Raw genomic sequence first — 22,154 nt, 5'->3', positions numbered from 1 at the left:
AAAAAAAAAATAGTGAAAGAAAAAACTCAGAGTGACCTGGTAGGTTAACCCAGCAAGACCCGGTCAAAAACCCGGTTACGACCCGTTAACTTTTATTTTGTTTTTTTACTAAAACAATATCGTTTTAATTTAAAAAAAAACAGAATTGATCCGGGCGATCCGGTCAAAACCCGGAACCTGGATCTTGGACCAGGCCGGGTTTAATAACTATAGTTTTTTAACTTAAGTTCTCAAAGAAAAAAGTTTTGCCCCTGAAAAGGTTTAATAGTAAATCAAAACCTGCTTAATTTAAAATCATTACTTGTAGAATTGTGATTAAGTAGAAAGTTGATGGAATATATAAGACTACTCAAGTATTTGCTTTTACACAGTGCGAGTTTAATTGCATTTGTATCACACTTTTGGAACCTCATTCTTTCCAAAGTGAAGCTCTAGCTGGTTCTTTTTGCAATATCAATGTTACTGTTCTGGCCTTGTACTTTCCATTTCTGTTCCAGATCGAAATCTATGATTTTAATGTTTTTTATTTCTTTTGTTGATAATAGTCATTAATTTGATATTTTGATTTTAATTTTCTGTTAAAAAACTTGTTTTTAATATTCTTTTTAATGTTTTAGAATATTAATGAACGTTAATCACAGGGAACACAAATACATTTGGACCATGGACCATAATAGTTTTTTTTAAAAAAATTTATTTAGTTTTTTAATGTTAGATTTTTAAAAAATAAAATTTTATAATTTGTTTTGGTTTACAGGTTATTGATGTCTTAAAAAAAAAAACTTTGACTTTAAATTGATACTTAATTTTATCATAAAAAAATATTAACTTTATTGTTTGCAAGAGATTGACAATTAGGGAATCAAAATTGATGGGAAAAAAAAATGAAAGCCCTTTTTAAAAGAAATTAGGGTCACTGCTTTTGTAAGAGATTTGGCCTTAGGATTTTTCCTAATTTTCTCTATGGTTAGTTTAAATTTTATTTTAATCATACTTTAGTTTTTAAATTTGAGAGTGAAAAGAGAGGTTAAAAAATAATAAATGAGAGAAAAAAATGGTTATTTGATTTGATTTTATTGACAAAAATAATCAAATTTAATATTATAGTATTCATCTTGATATATAAAAAAAAAGTTGTCATTAAATTTTTTTTGAACTTTCACGTTACCAGGAAAAGTAACTCGGGAGAGTTTTTTTTTTTTATTTAATTTTGTATTTTTATATTGGGAATGCCCATCCTGTTTTTTTTTTTTTTTTAATGTTCTATGTGCTTGTCCCGGCCCGTTTATAGAAAACATAATGACATGGGAAACAATAGAATGTGTGAAATTCTTCTTACATAATCATCAAAAAATCCATAGGTTATAAATCTATCCATACGTACTACAGTCATAACATCTGTATCCAATAAACTGCAATTAATCATTAGGGACTAAACTTGAAATCTGATTCAACTCTTAGGGACCCAATTAAAATCTGATTATCAAAATTAAGGACCAAATCATAACAATTCAAACTCCAAGGACCAAGCAATAATGATTATAAATTCCATGGATTAAATTGTATCTTTACCTTCTCCTTCTCGAGACTTTCTGCCGATTCTCCTTTACCGACAGTGGCTTCATCCTTTCTTCATCTTTCTTATTTCTTTAGGACATAATAATCTTGTGTGGTAAACGTAAATGCACGTGCAATTATTTAACCATAACTATCTTCTTCTTTTTTATCTTAAAGTTAATTTTAGTTGCTAAAAAATGATTATTAATCTATAAATATGTCATATAAATTCAATTTATTTATATAAAATATATTAAAAAAATTAAAGATAAATTACAATAATGTCTTTGAAGCATTATAAAATAAATAAATAAAAGATTAATTACTTTAAAAAATAAAATAAACAATTAAAAAACAAAAAAAAAGAATATTAATTAAAATTAAAATAAAAATTAATAAAATGTTTTTTAAAAAAAATTAAGCAATGCTGGGAATAGCATACCAAGCCCACGCGCTCGGCCAAAGATAAAAAAACATAAGTGTGCTTGATACTGGAAGCCCAGGCCAGCATTCCCGGCTAATTTTTTTTTTTCTTTTGAAGTTATTTCTTGAAATAGACAAGTTGTTTATTATGCAAAAATTATTTGTTATCCTCTGCATCATTTTCCTGTTACCTCCTGTGTTTGAAAAATAAAAGATCAAGTTTTGAAACATCACCTTCATTAAACTTTCATTAAAAAGATAAATTCATTAACACAAAGTTAATCTTTTTATGATTGAAATCTGTCCATTAAAGTACTTTTTTTTTTTAATATTATTCGCTAACTTTTTCTCTTTTTTTTCAATGTTCAGACACTAATTTAAAAAAAAAAAATAGGACTAAAATGTGAAATGCTATAACAACAAGTATCAAATAATAGATAAGTTAAAACTTTATAGAAAACATTCAAGTTTTCCATACCAATATTCAAATGGGTTTTTTTTTATTAAATTTGGTCAAGTTCTTAAGTTTTGTTTTAACTAAACATAAAATTTTAACGATTCCTAGAGTTTTGTTGGGCTAAAATTTAAGAATTTTAACTAAACATAGTAAAAGGTTTTTTTTTTTAAAAAAAATATATAGTTTGGTTATTTTTTTAATAAAACTGAACCGAACTGAAAATAATTACCCCTACCGGCCATTAATTTTTAAATAAGGACAATATAATCTATTTACTCTTTTTTTTTATTATTCCATCTAAGTCTCCAATTCCTAGAGTTTTGTTGGGCCTTGGCGTTTTTTTTAGTAGGTTTCTACAGTTTTGTTCACATTACAGCCTACCATTTTCACGATGTCTCCCTATGGATAATCATATGTCACTTGATTATATTTTGAAAGCCTTTTGAGGTAAAGATGATGAGGTTTTTTTATTTTTTGATGAAGGTCCATCTAATTTTTTAATATAAAAAATCTTATTTCTTATCTTAATTTTGTTTCTTATATTCTTAAATATAATAATGCTCCTTGTATTATTTGAACCTTTTAATTAGAATGGAAGTTTAATTTCATCACTTTTTTACAAGGTTTTTTTTTCAGTGGATAATCTGAAAAAAATCTAAGTAAGAGAAACTAGATTCGTTTCAGAGGGTAAATTTATGCATGGATATACAAAGAAGACCAACTTCCTCAATGCATAAGAAATAAAGGTATCGAAAAAGTGAAGTGAGGCTCACTTTCCTTCACCAGCATATACCATGAGTTTACCTTTCCAATAATTAGAAGAAAGCGACTTGTATGGAGAGAGCTTTCTGAATTTCTTATATTGAAATTCTATAGGTGTCTTTACATTTTGTTTACAGTTTTTTTATGCTTGCTTCAATTAAAAGAATTTTAAATTTTAAAGTTAGATATTAAATTTGATACTAACAATTTAAACTTCAAATATTATTAATGTAATTCTAAACTTGTAGTTTTAGTCTTAAAATGATGTTTCTCAAATATAAATTTAAAACTTAGTGATCTTTTTATATACAGAAAGCAAATTAAAACTTGTGGAATAATCAAATAACCTAAATATTTTGGATACAAAAGATAACTTAACAACTTAGAATCAAAGAATTTACATTTAATGGATGATTCTTCAACTCTGGCTATCAAGGTTGTGCAGGAAGATCAACTAGATGTTGCTAAAGATTTGACAATTAGATTTACAAAGAATATTTATAGCATTACTGAAGATATCTTCACCACAAATCAACTGAAAAATCAAATCACGAAGGTCATCATAGACCAAATAGAAATTTTAGTTTAACCTTTATATTCTTATGCAAAGCCATACACACAAATGATTGGCATGTTAATGATGCTTTTGAGTTATCAACCACTAAAGTTTCAACAATTAGATAGCAAAAGGAATCTAAGGCAACATGTTGCTTACTCTATAGAGACTTGTAACAATACTAGAATTGATGGTGATCTCATGGTAAAAAAATTCATTCATTCCTTAATATGCAATGCCTGACTAGTACATTGACTTGGAGTCTTTTTTCACTTATAGTTGGGAGCAATTGAAACATATGTTTCTACAACACTCATCATATGGTTAGCATGATTGAACTTATCAATGCATATTAATAAATAAAGGCGCATGTCATTAACTACATTCATTAATGGAAAAATCTTAGCCTCAATTGTAAAGATCAACTCATCAAAAGTTCTACTCTAGATATATGCATTAAAGGGATGCATTAGGGGCTGTGCTATATTCTATAAAGCATTAAAAACCTAAATCTTTTAAAGAATTAGCTACCATAGCACACAACATAAGACTTGATATTGCTACAGCTGGAACCTTATCATTACCTATGTAAGAGCCTAAGAAAAATAAGTCTGAAAGTCATAGATTTGAAAAGAGCACTTCAAAGGTTCAGGGAAAACAATCTTTGGTAATTAACTTCATTGTCATAAATGTACCAACTAGAGGTAAAAGGAATGATTATGCAACACTAAATGCTTTTCAAAAGGGTGAAAAGAAAAAGTCATCCTTTAAAGAGTGACAAGAAAAAAAGTATCAATTCCCCAACTTGGATATATCAAGGACACTATATGATTTACAAAGTAAATTTCATTAAGCTATCAAAGTTGAAACGTCATAAAAAAGGTAAATAAACATCATTGAGATCACCTACACACTAAACCGAGGTATATATGGGTATGACAAGCTGTTAGATCCAACACATTGGATTCACCTATATGTTGAGCCCAAACAGACGTGGATTTATCAAGCTGTCAAACCCAATATCCTAGGGTTCAACTACGTGTTGAACCTAAGTACATATAGATCTAGCAAGCTGTCAGACTCAATGATATTAAGTTCGGCTATGCACTAAGCTAAAAAAAATATGGGTCTAACAAGTTGTTAGACCTAAACTTCTTGGGTTTAACTATGTACTAGGCTCAAGCATATATAAGTCTGGCAAGTTACCAAATCCAATATCCTTAGGCTCAGCTACGTGCTAAGCCCAAAAAATTTTGTGTGGCAAGCTTCCAAACACAACATCATTGGGATCAGCTATGTGCTAAGACCAAGTACATATAGGTCTGTCAAACTACCAAACCTAATGATCTTGGGTTCAATCACGTGTTGAGCCTAAACATGCATGGGTTTAGTGAGCTATCAGACCCAATATCCACGGGTTTAACTATATGCTAAGATTAAGTACATATAGGTTTGGTAAATTGTCATACCCAACATCCTTGGATTTAATTGTATGTTAAGTCTAAACGGATGTGGGTCTGGCAAGCTGCAAGACCCATTGCTAGTGGACTTAACATCATGTCAAGCCTAAGTGGGTATAAGTTTAAAGATCATCATAAGTCTCGTGTTGGGCTATAAGGCTTTCTTTGTTTATTCTTATGATTTTTAACATGAAATGTTAATGTTAAGAATACTCATCTCTCCACACTCCTAAATGTATAAAAATCTTCTAAGAACCTACTATATTTTCATCAGTATTAAATATTGTGTAAGAGATATTTATCTCTCATTAATGATGTGTAAATGATATTTATTCATTGTTCAAACACTCAAAAACCTTTTTCTTAAACATATTGGATTTTTGAACATTATCAACTGATGAACAAGAAATCAATTTGTTTGCCAAGAGAAAAGTAGAGAGGAAGGAAAGGATTAAAAAACAACAAAAGAATCAACTGCAAAGCATGTACCGTATGATAAAAGTTGATGCTTTGCCAAGCCATGTTCACCTAGCAGCCGCATCCTTGTCTATAACAGAAACCCTATCCACTCAATTAATTAAATTTATAATTATACTAAATTTTTTAAAGTACTAATATAAATTATATCACTTGATTTTGTTAGTTTGTTCTCAGAAAAAGGGCTCAACTGAAAATTAATCAGAGTATTAACGTAATTTAAATCTTTTATTATTATAAAATTTAAAGCAACTTAAATGACATGATCATTATTTATATCTTTTTATCTTTTTTTATTTTTTGTTTGATTATGTTATGGATTATTTAATATAAATAAGGGAGGAAATGGTTAGATTAAAAGAATTACACTGAGTTGTGATTAGAACGTAACAAGAAAATCTGCAAAATTAATAATTAGAAATCTTGACAATGAACAACGGTTTTGGGACAAACAAGATCAGAAAGGTGGACAATATGGTTGAAATGATCACAACGAGCCACAAATGGTAAGGTGATTGAGAATGTTTAGAGCGAGCCACAAATGATAAGAGCTCTCACTTATATGAAGATTTTACAAGGGATGGAACCGAAACAAGTTCCAGAACCAAATGATATCCTAGCTTTAATATTGTTATCCACTGTCCATAAATGAAACAATTTAGGCCAACAATGTCTTTAATTTCAATAATTAAAGATATCAACTTGGTTGGTCTTAACAGTATTAAAATGGCCGTCCCAAAATCACCCCTTAAAACAAGTTCAACAAGAACAAGGATATGGCCAAGCATTGACCACGTTGCATTACGATAAAGTCAACAAACATCGTCCCACCCTTGCTCTAATTTGATGCAATAATGTTTAAAGGTTCATGATGTTAAAATAATTAAGCTCAAACACGAAAAGGAGGCTAGAATTCTGAATAATATGTATATTATGAGTGCTTAGTCTTAACCTAAATACAAACAAAGTATATATAGGTTAAACTGAAAGTACTATTCTACCCTTAATAAATAAGACTACATAAATATTATTTAACATCTCCCCTCAAACTCACGATGCGGCAGCTACAAGCATCGAGAGTTTGCCAACCAGAAAACGAAAACGAGAGATGGAATGCGCCTTGGTAAAGAAATCTGCAATCTGCAAGGAAGAAGGAACAAAAGGCAAAGCAATGGTGCCATGTTTGAGATGATGACGAGTAAGATGACAATCGATCTCAATGTGCTTAGTGCGCTCATGAAAAACCGAGTTATGAGCAATCTGAATAGAACTCTGGTTGTCACAATACATAGGAGTAGGATGAGAAAAGGAAACTCCCATATCAGCAAGTAACCAACGTAACCAAACAATCTCTTTGGTAGTAGATGCCATGGCACGATATTCTGCTTCGGTGGATGATTGAGAAACAATAGATTGTTTCTTGCTCTTCCAAGAAATAAGAGAATCACCTAAAAAGATACAGAACCCAGTAACAGACTTGCGATCTGTGGGATCACTACCATGATCAGCATCAGAGTATGCACGCAACTCCAATGATGAGGTGGATGAAAGTAAAAGACTCTGAAAAACTGTACCCCGAAGATATCGCAAAATACGAAGAACAGCTGCCCAGTGAACAGTAGTAGGAGAAGCAACAAACTGACTAACAACATGAACAGCATATGCAATATCTGGACGAGTAATGGTGAGATATACCAAACTCCCAACAATAGTGTTGTATAAAGTAGGGTCTATCAAAGGTAAACCATCAGAAGAAGAGTACCTTGCGTTAACCTCAATAGGAGTATCTACAGTCTTGTTATCAGTAAGTCTAGCCCGCTCAAGAATATCTGCAACATATTTCGACTGAGAAAGAAGGTAACCTCTAGGTGAGTATGCTACCTCAATACCCAGGAAATATCGAAGATAACCCAAATCCTTCATTTCAAATCGTCTAGCCAACTCTGTCTTCAAAACTGAAATACCATCAATATCATCACCAGTAATAATCATGTCATCAACATATAAAGACAGAATGATACGACCTGCATCAGTGCACTTAATAAAAAAAGCGGAATCATGACTGCTAGAAACAAAGCCAAGAGACGAGATCACAATAGAGAATTTCTCAAACCAAGCACGGGGTGCTTGTTTGAGACCATATAATGCTTTCTTAAGCTTACAAACATATCCAGAGTCATGTGAAATACCAGGAGGGGGTGCCATATAAACTTCTTCTTGAAGATCTCCATTCAAGAAGGCATTTTTAACATCAAGCTGATAAATATGCCACTGACGAATCGAAGCTACGGCAATAAGAGTACGAATAGTAGTCATTTTTGCAACCGGGGCAAATGTCTCCTCATAGTCCATACCATACTGTTGAGAGTATCCTTTTGCAACCAGCCTAGCTTTGTATCGCTCAATAGACCCATCAGAATTAGTCTTGATCTTATACACCCAACGACAACCAACAACACTCTTACCAGGAGGTAGAGGAACCAGATCCCAAGTATTTGTCTTATGCAAAGCAGAAAGTTCCTCATCCATAGCTTGCTGCCAAAACGGATCAAGAATTGCCTCTTTATAGGAAGAGGGCTCAAAGAGACAATGAATAGAAGCTAAAAAGGAAGTAAATGATGAAGAATAACAAGAATAAGCAAAATCTGGTAGTTTTGTGGACTTACGAATGCGGATGGACTGACGTGGAGGTGGATCCATAATCTCAGATGAAGCTTGAGGGGCTGTAGATGAGAATGGAGCTTCAGGTGTGCCAGAGAGTAAAGTACCAGTACCTGCAGAGTTATGAGTACAAATTGATCGAACATAGGGAGAGGTATCATTACCAGAATCCTCAGAAAAAGGATCTATATGAATAAGATCAGATTTTGTCAGGCTATGAGTAGTGGATGGAATAGAAAAGAAAGGTATATGCTCAAGGAAGACAACATGACGAGACACATAAAGTTTCTGAGTTATTGGATCAAAACAACGATACCCCTTTTTACCTTCACCATAACCCAGAAAGACACAAATAGCGGATCGAGAGGATAACTTACTGCGTTCTACATGAGGACGAAGAACGAAACAAGTACAACCAAAGACTCTAAATGAGGAATAATCAGGGACATACCCATATAACTTTTCGAAAGGAGATAGACCCGAACTATGAGAAGATGGAATTGTATTAATCAAACTTACAGCAGTAAGAACAGCTTCTCCCCAAAACTCACTAGGAACAAAACCAGACAACAAGAGAGAACGAGCAGTTTCGACAATGTGCCTATGTTTTCTTTCAGCAACACCATTTTGCTCAGGAGTATCTGTACATGAAGTTTGGTGGATGGTTCCATCTAAGGCAAGCATTTGACAAAATTTATTAGAGGTGTATTCCCCACCCAAATCACACCTAAAACATTTGATCACAGCAGAATGTTGAGTTTTGATAAGAGCTCGAAAAGCTGCATATATCTCAAAGAATTCAGAACGATGTTTCATTAAATAAACCCAACAATAACGAGTATGATCATCAATAAAAGAGACATAATATCGAGACCCTCCTTTTGTGGCAACAGGAGAAGGTCCCCATACATCAGAATGAATCAAATCAAATGGTGAAGATGAAACAGAAATACTTCGATTAAAAGGTAAAGCAGAAAATTTTGCCAGTTTACATCCACTACAATCTGAAATGTCACAAGTTTTCAAATTTCCTAAAGCTCCTGTGGATGCCAAAAATCTCAAACGAGAAGACGAAACATGACCTAGACGGGAATGCCATAAATAAAAACTAGAAGATGAAAGACTCAAACGAAAGGAAGACAAATCAACAGTAGTAGTAGCAGCGGCAGCAGCAGCAACTGGCACTTTTAACTCATCCAGAATATATAGTCCATTCTCCCTACGGCCTGTCCCAATCAGCTTCTGAGACTGCAGATCCTGTACACAACAAAAAGAACCAAAAAACATGACTAAATAATCACCAGAATCACATATTTGACCAACAGACGCAAGATTCAATTTGAGTTTTGGAATAAGATAAACATTAGGGAGAGACAAGTGAGGTGTGACAACAGAACCAACACCTGCTAAGGGCATAGGAGTGCCATCAGCAGTCATAACAGGAATGGAGGATAAAGGGGACACAGAGGTAAAAGATGAGGAATCTGGAGACATATGATGGGAAGCACCAGAATCCAGGACCCATTCAGAGTGTGACATACCTGAGGAACTATGAGGCAACTGACCTATGGAAGAAGCGGACATTGCTTGTGGCTGCAAGGAGAGAAACTTCTGAAATTGTTCAGCCAAAGTATTAGGATCGGTAATAGAGCCTGGTGAAGCTACTGCTGCAGTATTGTGGTGTGGTGGTTTATAACCCTGAGGTGGTCGATGAACATTAGATTGTGACTGACTGCCAGACTTCCAAGCTTGATTCTGTTGTCTCAACTTAGGACACTTAGCCTTCCAATGACCTTTATGCTTACAGAAACTGCACTCATCGAAGCCAACCCTTGTGTAAGGCTTATTCTGATGATTAGAGAATGGCTTAGAAGGTACTGCTAGTACAGAAGGATTTGAAGCAGAAAGAATTCCCTTTTCAGAATAAGACTGAAGACGTATTTCTTCAGCCAATAACTCACTGACAACAGAGTCAACAGAAGGCAGTGGAGAACGATGCAGAATTGAACCTCTAAGTCCTTCAAAATCATTGCGAAGTGCTGTTAAAAACTGTACCAATCGTTGCTGCTCTCTACGTTCAATATAAGCACCACATGCTTTTAATTCTGCCGATTCTGTAAGAGCTAATTGATCCCAAAGATCTGTCATGGCAGAATAGAACTCCTGAATACTCATATTCTTCTGGTGAAGAGCTCGTATGTCATTCTCTAACTAATACTGTTTTGCAAAATTTGATTGCGTGAATAACCTTTGCAGATGATCCCAAACCTCCTTTGCTGTCTCATACTTCGCCAACTGTGTACCTATAGAATGCTCAACAGAATTGTTGATCCAAGTAATGATCTTTGCATTGTTTGCTTCCCATGCATCTATCGAAGCAGTATCTCCTTCTTCAGTATTCTTAGGTACCACATAAGCTCCACTGACATATCCCCACATCTTCTTACCCTTAAGAAAATTTCTCATTACATAGCTCCAATACGAATAGTTCTTCCCATCCAACCTCACACTCACAGACTGAAGCGAATCATCTCGTTCAGTAGCCATAATCAACAATCACAGAGAACCAGAATGCAAAAGCAGCGGAAAACAAAATACCAAATTGCAGAAACTGAACAGAGATTGCAGAAACTAAACAAATATCTTCTCAAAATTATACGATTACTCCAAAACACAGAACAAATTTGCAGAAACTGAACGCAAATACCAAATTGCAGAAGCTGAAGGGAAGACGAAATACCAAAATAATTGCAGAAACTGACGAAATATCAAATTTTGCAGAAGCGGAAGACAAAATCTCAGTCCAAAAAATAATTGCAGATAAGTTGGATCCGCGAAGCTGTGTTCGGGATTAAGCCTCGTTCCATAAAACCAGCTCTGATACCATGTTAAAATAATTAAGCTCAAACACGAAAAGGAGACTAGAATTCTGAATAATATGTATATTATGAGTGCTTAGTCTTAACCTAAATACAAACAAAGTATATATAGGTTAAACTGAAAATATTATTCTACCCTTAATAAATAAGACTACATAAATATTATTTAACACAAGACAAGACTTGACATCCTACGATCAGATCATTTTCAAGCTTGCATTTCAGACTGTTCCTGTCGCGACCTTTCACTCTATCTTTTGCGACTTTTTGCGAGCTTTGACACTATTATATAAGTGGTTCTTTTAGATAATGATGACCACCTTGCCGAACCGTCTTGTCTTTTATTTCCTCTGTATTATCAATATCAGACAAGAATGAGGCCTAAAAGGCCATTCAATAAAGAGAGAATCCTCGCGATCAAGGTGGTCATCATTTAAAGCCCCTTTGAAAAAACCACTTCTATAATAGTCTCAAAGCTTGCAAAAGATAGAGTGAAAGGTTGCAACAGAAACAGTCTGAAATGCAAGCTTGAAAATGACCTGATCATACTTGAAAAGGGGAGGGAGGAAAAACAGGAGGTCTCTTCTCCTTTGCTCTTTTTTTGTTTTTTTAATCAGTATGGAGGGTTGTTTAATAGTATGGTAATTATTATTATTATTATTTTTGTTAAAATATATTAAAATAATATGTTTTTTTTGTTTTATTTTGATAACGTGGGACACAATCTGTACTATTATGTTCTCTTCTATTGATGGTGGGGTAGTGTTTTGCTGTATTTGTTAGAACAAAACATTTTTTTAAATTGCTCGTCCTTCTACCTCGAAAAAATCCTGCAGTTCTCTTTTTATCTACTCAAGGGTGATGTCAAATCTAAAGCAAATGCCTTGAACCTATTAACCTTATTGATTCAAATTAGAGCAGGGATGGGATGGATGTTTGTTGTTTTTAACCAAGTTGATGTCTTTAATTCTCCACAAATAACAATATCTTAATTTGAATATTTGATTTAATTTTTTTTAACTGAATCCAACAACAACAAAAGGAGTCTAGTAAATGCATGCTTAAAATAAAAAAAGTAGAAGTGCGCATACATTCAATTGGAAACTCATGAGTTATTACAAGTTCAAATTATTACCACAATCGCTAGACAGACACAATCCAAGATGTTATCCCCCAAAATCCCGACCTCTGATCTTACTAAAGATGGTGCTTTCTCTTGAGATCAGAGAGTTTATTAGGCAGCCACCAGCTACTGTAGATAAACAATAAAAAAAGGCTGTAGTAGAAATTGTGCAAGAGAACCTGTAGAAGAACATAGTTGAAATTTAGCGGGATAATCCAAGGAAAAACAAAGCATGCCTGAGCAAAGAAAAACATAACGGCCACCACTTCTACGATGATTGTTAACAACCCACCATGGGATCCTAGCAATGCTATTCTCACAGAAAAAAAGAATGCTCCGAACATCATGATAATAGCCAAACAAACCATGGAGGTTGAAATCTGAACTGCAGGGATTTGATATCTGGGATAATTAAAGTTTGACCAGAGAAGGATTAGAGCTGCTACCAGAGAGGTAGATAAAGCCCCCACATCGAGAAATAAATAACCACACAGAAGATTCTCATAAGTGCTGTTGAATTCACTTGAGTTATTTTTATCCCTTAATTGTGGCAATTGTATAGCACCTGCAAAGGTTACACCAGCAACAAGAACTGTTACCACCAGAAGACTCCCTACCATGCTCTTCATTTCCTCTTTTGCTCGTGACATGGGTAGTCGAGTAACAGGGAAAAGCTCCTTGAGGGATTTCTTAGGGCAGGCATTGAAGAATAAGATCGATACTGTTGTCACCTGCATATATATATATATAGCACGGGGGAAAAAACTTAATTGTTTAATGAGTTCTTGGCACTTCCTCAATTGCATCCAAAAACGTTAACCTTCGAATGCCTTTCCCAGAACAAGTAATTTTCTGGAATGGTTTAGAATTTTTTAATATAATGGTTTACGAGTTAAATCAATTGTTTTGTTAAAAGATTAGGGATGGCAAGGAAAAAAGAAGAAGCAATAATACCAATCGTAAATACACAACCCTTATTTCGTCCCTTGGTGATGCCTTTTTTGTATCCATCTTATTTGAATCAACTTCTTTGTCCTGTCAAAATAATAATAATAATAATATATGTTAAAATGCAGTGCTCTTTCTGTGTGCTATGGCTAGACAACAATCTAAGCAAATGAAACTGGTTCATGTTTGAAAAAAAGTCATTTGAGATTAAATGGTTTTGATTAAAATAATATATATTGAAGATTTTTTATTTCGTGTTGCGAGATACTTTTAATTTTTTTATTTAATTACATGACAATAAAAATTAATTTTCTTAAATAATTTAAATTCTATAGGATAAAAAAATAATTTAAATTAATTTGAAATAAAAATAAAAAAGGTATCTATATTTTTTTTTAATCAAAACCATTTTCCTTATTAATATGTTCCTTTTTTTTACTAATGTTTTTATAAAATTGTTTTTTTTTAATAACAACCTATCATAATTAATCTTATAAATAAGTTTTAATTAAAAAATAAAAGAATAATGAATGGATGATTTTCTTGAAAAAAAATAAATATTTTTTTAGAACTAAAAGCAAATATAAAAATAATAAATATCGACAAAAATTTTCATGATTTTATTGAAATAAAGATAAAAAAGATATCTATTTAATAAAAAAACTTTTTTTTATTAATCCATCCTCTTTTTTTTTGGATAGTGTTTTATATAAAATATTGTTTCTTAAATAAAAAACTTATCATATATAATCCTAAACGTAAATACCTTGATCTCGAGCGCAGGGGTGCTATTCTTTGAATCAAACTGCTTTCGTTCCTTGGCACGCTGGCAACAAAGAGGAAGACCAGATACCAAAATATTAAATCAGTAATACTACTAAAATATATAGACTTTTGTACTCGATAAATGATGATCAAATTAATAGCATACCATTTCATCTGTTTTTATGTATTGCTCTTCAGATATTTTGGAACGTTCTTCAGCCAACTCATATGGTGTCCAATTTTCATTGTTAACAATGAAATGTTCAACACGATTGTCACGCACAAGAAGAAATGTAGCCGTGCATCGGCCATAAAATGCTGCCAAGTGCAAAGGTGTATTTCCATCCTCATCTATCGCATTTAGCAGCGGTGCGACGAGCTTCTGGTCCTGTTTGAGTATGTACCTAACCACACTGCCATTTCCATATGTGGCCGCTACGTGAAGAATGTTCTGCCCTTTCTTATTGAGGAATTCTTTTGGATATGGGAATATATCAAGAAATTCCTTCACTACATCAACAGAGTGACTTTTGCATGCTACATGGATAGGATAGTTGCCTTCAAGGTTGGTTTCATAAGCACCATCGTGAAACTTCTCTAATAGCAATCGAACTCCTTCCAGAAAACCTATGGATGATGCATAATGCAGTGAATTTCCCAACCCTTCCTCGGTGAGACGTAATAGCTCTGGCTGTTCCTTTTGAATTTTCTCCAAAATATCTGAAAATCAAAAGAAAATGTTTCAAATGAATATAAAGATGATAGCTTTGCAACAATTGTTTGTATGTAATTCATTTTCTAGTGAGTAATGAAATTGTGATCACCTCTGTTACGTTGCTTGATGGCAACATGAACAGGGGACTTTCCTTCTGGTAGGGCATCACCATTTTCACTTTTTATAGGGAACGAAGCTCCCAAATTCAAGAGATCATCAAGTATCCCGTACTTATTGCCATTCTCAACAGCCAGATATAAAGGAGACTTGCCATTATTGTTGTTGTAATAGGCCACTTCTGGATCTCTGGAAACTAGGAGTTTGGCAACTTCTTTGTTATCGGTGATCACTGCATCATGCAAAGGAGTGTTTCCCTTTGTATTTGTCTTCCTCATCAAGCTCGGATTCGATTCCACAAGAGATTTAATTGTATGACTGGCCTTTCCTTCTCTGGCTGCAAGATGAAGGATTGTGTCCTTCTGGCTGTTTTGGATGGTGATTAGAGAAGGAAACGTTCCAGCTAGATAAGATGTAATATTGTCACTTCCATAGCTTACAGCTACGTGAAGTAGTGTATTCCCACAGGGAGTCACTAGCTTCTCCGCTAAACGTTGCTGGACGCGGCTTTTAAATTCCTCAATATTGTCCTGCTTCACATACTCATATAACTTACTATCTATCTTTGTATTTTCCATGTCATCTCTGGGGATCGAGTTTTCCTCAATTTTTATTGCTACGCCGTCGTCTACGCGAGACATGGCAAAAGAAAATATTGTGTTAGTTGAATCAGCTACGCATATCAGACAGCTGGACTTCAAATTTAAATAGACCAGACTGCATGTCAATGGAATCTGAAATAATGTGAATCTCACTTTTTTTATATTTGCAAGGATATATACTTTGATTACTCAATTACTTCACCCATTCGTTCTGGAATCCAGGACATAGCAAGAACGAGAAAGCAGTCTTGGCTATGGTTAAAGCAGCATCTAGAAAAGGAAAAGGAAAAGGAAAAGGAAAAGAGGAAAATAGCTCCCCTAACTCAAAAAAAGGAAAATTCTTAACTTGAATTTATAACAAATATACAGAGTGCAGTTGGGAGAATCCATGGTTTAATGAACATGATACACGATGGCATGAGATTCTAGGTGAAATAAACATTCAATTCAAAAGTCTCAAACTCTTACGTTAAGATCCATGAATATATATATATATATATATATATATATATATCTTACCTGACGCGCAAATCACATAGGTAGTTTGCAACTATTTCCATAGCCACTTCAACAATCTAAACCTGTAACTACCCGTAAATGTGCCTATTACCTTAGTCATTAGCGCTAAGGTAACGTAGAAACTGTCCTCGATTATCATTATAGAGCCTATCGCCACTTAATTGTTTTTATTCTATCATAAATAATATTTTTACATTAATTTATGTTAATCAAGATTACTTTTTTGGAACAATTTTAAAAATGTATTCTTCATAAATATACGGCAATGGAGAAATTTATTTTAATATCCATCAGATTATAGCATCTCAATTATAAATCCAATTATCTTTTTATATGTGGTATGTTTTATCGTGAATCTCTAATATTTTCATGTACTTTTTTTTATGAATTCAACCATAGACTTCCCATATCAAAAGGAAGATGCTCTTGCTACCAAATAAAATAAAATAAATAAAAAGCTTGAGTGGTAGTTCACACACACCGGGTAGTCAGCTACTTAATTATTTTGGGAGGTCCATTATCATGGAATGTGTGTTAGAATACGAAATATATATTGTATTATTAATGTATTAACTTATCATGTATAGTATGCTACACCGTAACACATGTACTATTCAAATCATATAAATAACAGATGTAACTATCTTATTAAGTCAATCTTTTAATTATCACAAACTTTATTTCAACTTGGTATCAAAGCCAATTTATCTTAACAGATTTGTGTTTGCCTCTCCGATTTCTATTGCTATTGCTTCTTTGCAACAATTTCATTTTTCATCCATCCACAATCATTTTTGATTGCTACTGTTTCTCTGCAATGTTGATTCTCCATAAACAATGTTTTTTGTTGTTTATTTGCTACTGTTTCAGCTTCCCTGAACTTATCTGATGTCAGCTTTTATTTTCTACTCACCTTATGCAATATGGATCCTTCAGTTTTTGCTACAGCTGGCACCATTGTTAGCCCTTCTTCTCCCAACACCAATGTTAGCACTTCTTCTCCCAACATCAATGCAGTCATGCTTCCCTCTGCTACAACAGCAGTTGTTATTCCCCTCTCGAATACACAGCAGGTCATCAACCTCAAACTCACCGATTTCAATTATCTATTTTAGCGTATGCAGATGAAGCTATATCTAATTAGCCAAGGGGTGTTCTTGTTTGTCGATGGCTCGCATTCATGCCCTTCTCCACTTGACCTGTCCAGTCACTTGATAAACCACGAAGGTCTAATAGGGTGCCTATCAAGAATCCAAGATATGAGGGTTGAGCTGGGACACGTATTATGAGGATTCAGCTGTGGGCAATTGCTGAATTTGTTTAATTTGTTTTTTTTGAATTGGTCAATAAAGTTAGAAGGAATAAGTCAATTAGTGGGGGCTATTTCTCTGTCAACTAGCCGTTCCACGTCCTTCTAATTAGCGAAGTAGTTAAGTTTTTATTTGTATTTAAATCATTGTTTCCAGCAAGTTGAGGACAAGAAAAGTATTACAAGGTTTATTCTCACCTTAAGCAGAGTATTTTCTTATTTTCTTAAAGGCTTTGACTGGGACCTAACATTGGTATCAGAGCTTTCACACTATGACTACCAATAAAGAGAGGATCGAGAATTTAGAAGCAGCTCTTGGGGGACTTCAAGACAATTTCAACAAGATGGAACTGGGTGTTACTGACAAATTACAACAGCTAGAGGCTGCTATTAGCAGAATTTCTGAAGTACTGCTTCCAAGGCAAGAGCCGAACTCTAGCAATGTCCAAGAACGCAGTGGACAAGCCTTTGGTGCGCGATCTCGTGACACCACAGACGGTGGCCGCTCAATGTTCTCCTCCAAATTGGCTAAGCTCGAATTTCCCAAGTATTTTGGTACTGACCCAACTGAATGGCTCACGCGTGTTGATCAATTTTTTGAATACCAGGGCACTTTGGAAGCACAAAAAGTGTCTTTGGCTTCTTTTCATTTGGAAGGCGAAGCAAATCAATGGTGGCAGTGGTTACGCAAGGCTTATCATGAGGACAAAAAGGAGGTATCATGGGAGATTTTTGTGGAAGAATTATGGGCTCGTTTTGGTCCCACGGATTGCGAAGATTTTGATGAGTCTTTATCAAAAATAAGGCAAACGGGATCCTTACGGGAATATCAGAAAGAATTTGAGAGGCTGGGAAACAGAGTGCAAGGGTGGACTCCGAAGGCTTTGGTGGGTACTTTTATGGGTGGTCTCAAGCCTGAAATTGCTGATGGAATTCGGATGTTTAAGCCAAAGTCCTTGAAAGAAGCCATCAGTTTGGCACGGATGAGAGATGAGCAGATGATTCGTCAAGAGAAACCACATCGGCCACTCTACAGAACCTCTGATCATTCTGATCGACCATTCAAGCACACTGACGTCTCTAATCGTCCATTCACCAGGTCTGTTGGCGTCTCTTCACCTTTTAAAACCCAGTCTGCATCACCTATGAAGCGATTAACATGGTCTGAGATGCAACAAAGGCGTGCTCAAGGCCTTTGCTTTAATTGTGATGAAAGGTTTGTATTGGGGCACAAATGTAAGGGGCCGCAGCTGTTATTGCTTGAAAGCAGTTATGAAGATGATGAGATTGATAATGAGGAACCTGAAATTTCACTCCATGCTCTCACGGGGTGGTCAACAGCTAGAACCATGAGAGTCTCGGCCAAAGTGGGACATCATGAATTGATTGTGCTTATTGACAGTGGGTCAACCCACAATTTCATCAATGAACGGGTAGCTGAAATATTGCATTTACCGGTGGTGCCCACTGAACCCTTTGCTGTGAAAGTGGCTAACGGAGTTCCGCTAAGGTGTCAGGGGAGATTTGACAATGTGCACGTCTTATTGCAAGGTATTCCATTTACCTTAACTCTTTATTCGTTACCACTAATTGGGTTGGATATGGTGTTGGGAGTCCAGTGGCTAGAACAGTTGGGAACGGTTGGTTGTGATTGGAAGAGGATGACGATGAAGTTTTCATGGATGAATCAGCATCATCAATTGGAAGGAATTGGCAATCAACTAATTCAGCCGATACAGGTTCAAGCACTGTCGAAGGAGCTGAAGCAGGGCAATTCTATTTTTGCTGTGTGTCTACAGCCGGCTGGGGAAGAAACACCACAGATGAACCGACCTGATATGCAACAATTGTTACAAGAATTTGCGGACATTCATCAAGAACCACAACAGCTCCCTCCCCAAAGAGAAATAGACCACCACATCACCCTCAAAGAAGGAACTGAGCCCATCAATGTCCGGCCATACAGGTATGCCTATTTTCAAAAAGCTGAGATTGAAAAGCAAGTTCATGACATGTTAAAATTGGGGCTAATTAGATCTAGCACAAGTCCATTTTCTTCTCCTGTGTTGTTAGTTAAAAAAAAAGATGGCACTTGGCGATTTTGTACCGATTATAGAGCCTTAAATGCTGCAACAATAAAAGATAGATTTCCTATTCCAACTGTCGATGACATGCTTGATGAATTATATGGGGCTGCTTTCTTTACTAAACTTGATTTACGTTCTGGGTATCACCAAGTTCGGGTCAATCCTTTAGATATCCACAAAACTGCCTTTCGCACACACAATGGTCATTATGAGTATTTAGTTATGTCGTTTGGGTTATGTAATGCTCCTTCCACATTTCAGGCTGTCATGAATTCCATATTTCGTCCTTACCTTCGCAAATTTGTATTAGTTTTCTTTGATGATATTCTAATCTATAGCCCCAATTGGACCATGCATATTGAACATGTTAAAACAGCTTTTGAAATATTAAGGCATCATCAGTTTTTCATCAAATTGAATAAGTGTGTGTTTGGGCAACAAGAGGTGGAGTATTTGGGTCACATTGTGACGTCCCAAGGTGTGAAGGCCGACAAGGGCAAAATTCAATCTATGCTTAATTGGCCCTGCCCAACTAATGTTTCTGAATTGCGAGGGTTCTTAGGCCTTACAGGTTACTACCGGAAGTTTGTTCGCAATTATGGAATCATTGCCCGACCACTCATAAATCTTTTGAAGAAGGGGCTATTTCGGTGGACAGAGGAGGCAGATGCGGCATTCCTTGCCTTGAAGCAAGCGATGACTTCAACTCCTACGCTTGCTATGCCTAATTTTAATGAACCTTTTGTCATTGAAACTGATGCTTCAGGTACTGGTATTGGGGCGGTGTTAACTCAGCACGGGAGACCCATTGCATTCATGAGCCGAGCATTGGGGGTCACTAAACTGTCATGGTCCACATATGCCAAAGAAATGCTTGCCATTGTTCAAGCTATTCGGTTGTGGCGTCCGTACTTGCTGGGCAGGAAATTTTTCATACACACTGATCATTGCAGCCTCAAGTACTTGATGGAGCAGCGCATTGTCACCCCAGAACAGCAGAAATGGGTGTCCAAATTAGTAGGGTATGACTACGAAATCACTTATAAGCCGGGAAAGGAGAATTCTGCCGCTGATGCCTTATCAAGAGTAATTGGCAGCCCTAGCCTTAATGCACTATTTGTTCCTCAAGCATCTTTGTGGCAGACTCTCAAGGAGGAAGCCAACCAGCATCCTTACATGATCCGTATTGGCAAACTTGCTACTGCCAATCCGGGAGCTCCCTATAAATGGTTGAATGGTTTGGTGTGTTACAATAACCGAGTAGTCATTCCCCCTAATTCAACTCTTGTCCAGCTTCTATTACAGGAATTCCATGATTCACCTTCTGGAGGTCATTCGGGGGTGTTACGCACATACAAAAGAATGGCGCAACAATTTTATTGGCCATCCATGCATAGAGTGGTTCAGCAATATGTTGCTTCTTGCACGGTTTGCCAAAAGAATAAGGCTGATACTTTATCTCCAGCCGGGCTTCTACAACCGCTGCCAGTTCCTTGTCAAATCTGGGACGATATTACCATGGATTTCATTGAAGGGTTACCACCTTCTAATGGTAAAAGCACCATTTTTGTGGTCGTGGACCGTTTAAGCAAATCTGCTCATTTTTTGGCTTTAGCACATCCTTACACGGCCAAAATGGTTGCTGAGAAATTTGTGGAGGGGATTGTCAAGCTTCATGGCATGCCGAAGTCCATTATTAGTGACCGGGATCCTATCTTCATCAGTCATTTTTGGCGTGAATTCTTCAAGATGTCAGGGACAAAGCTGCACATGAGTTCCGCTTATCATCCCCAAACCGACGATCAATCGGAGGTGGTTAACAGGTGTGTTGAGCAGTATCTTCGATGTTTTGTTTCTCAACAACCTCGAAAGTGGTGTTCTTTTCTTGCATGGGCTGAATTTTGGTACAACACCACATTCCATTCCTCTATCGGGATGTCTCCTTTTCAAGCTCTCTATGGCCGACCACCACCGAGCATCCCGAATTATCAGATTGGGGCCTCTTCAGTGCACGAGGTGGATCAGACTATGATTTCTCGTACTTCTCTTTTACGTCAGCTCAAAATTAATCTGCAGGCTGCAATTAATCGAATGAAGCAGGGGGCTGATTCCAAAAGACGGGACGTGAACTTCCAAGTGGGGGATTTAGTCTTTCTCAAACTACATCCTTATCGCCAACAATCTCTGTTTCGGAGACCAGCTCAGAAGTTGGCCAGTCGTTTTTATGGTCCTTATAAGGTTGAGGAAAAGGTGGGAAAGGTTGCTTACAAGCTTCAGCTTCCTACAGATGCTCGAATACACCCTGTTTTTCATGTTTCACTTCTCAAGAAGCAAGTTGGAGAGTCCACGGTCACCAGCGCAGAACTGCCTCCCATTACTGATGATGGTGAGTTTGTTTTAAAACCTATTGCTGTGTTGGAAACCCGATGGGTGCGGAAAGGGTCTACTTTTGTTGAGGAACTCCTTGTCCAATGGGAACACTTGTCAAAGGAGGATGCTACGTGGGAAAATGCACAGGAGCTGCGTGACAAGTTTCTGTCCTTCAACCTTGAGGACAAGGTTCTAATTCAAGACAGGGGCAATGATAAACCACGAAGGTCTAATAGGGTGCCTATCAAGAATCCAAGATATGAGGGTTGAGCTGGGACACGTATTATGAGGATTCAGCTGTGGGCAATTGCTGAATTTGTTTAATTTGTTTTTTTTGAATTGGTCAATAAAGTTAGAAGGAATAAGT

The 22,154-nt window shown here is 35.7% G+C and overlaps 1 protein-coding gene across 1 annotated transcript; it reads right to left on the bottom strand.

The window, feature by feature from the left end:
- Positions 1–12,537: 12,537 nt before the first annotated feature.
- On the bottom strand, positions 12,538–15,493 carry LOC127904215 (protein ACCELERATED CELL DEATH 6-like). The gene is made up of 4 exons (XM_052446597.1): positions 14,893–15,493; positions 14,235–14,788; positions 14,070–14,129; positions 12,538–13,390 (listed from the first exon to the last, which is right to left on the bottom strand). The coding sequence occupies exons 1-4, from the start codon at positions 15,476–15,478 to the stop codon at positions 13,265–13,267; spliced, it is 1,326 nt and encodes a 441-aa protein (XP_052302557.1). The 5' UTR covers positions 15,479–15,493; the 3' UTR covers positions 12,538–13,264.
- Positions 15,494–22,154: the final 6,661 nt, after the last annotated feature.

The sequence above is a fragment of the Populus trichocarpa genome, chromosome 13 (genome assembly GCF_000002775.5).
Source record: "Populus trichocarpa isolate Nisqually-1 chromosome 13, P.trichocarpa_v4.1, whole genome shotgun sequence".
NCBI lineage: Eukaryota > Viridiplantae > Streptophyta > Magnoliopsida > Malpighiales > Salicaceae > Populus > Populus trichocarpa.
This window is presented reverse-complemented; position numbering and strand designations above follow the sequence as displayed.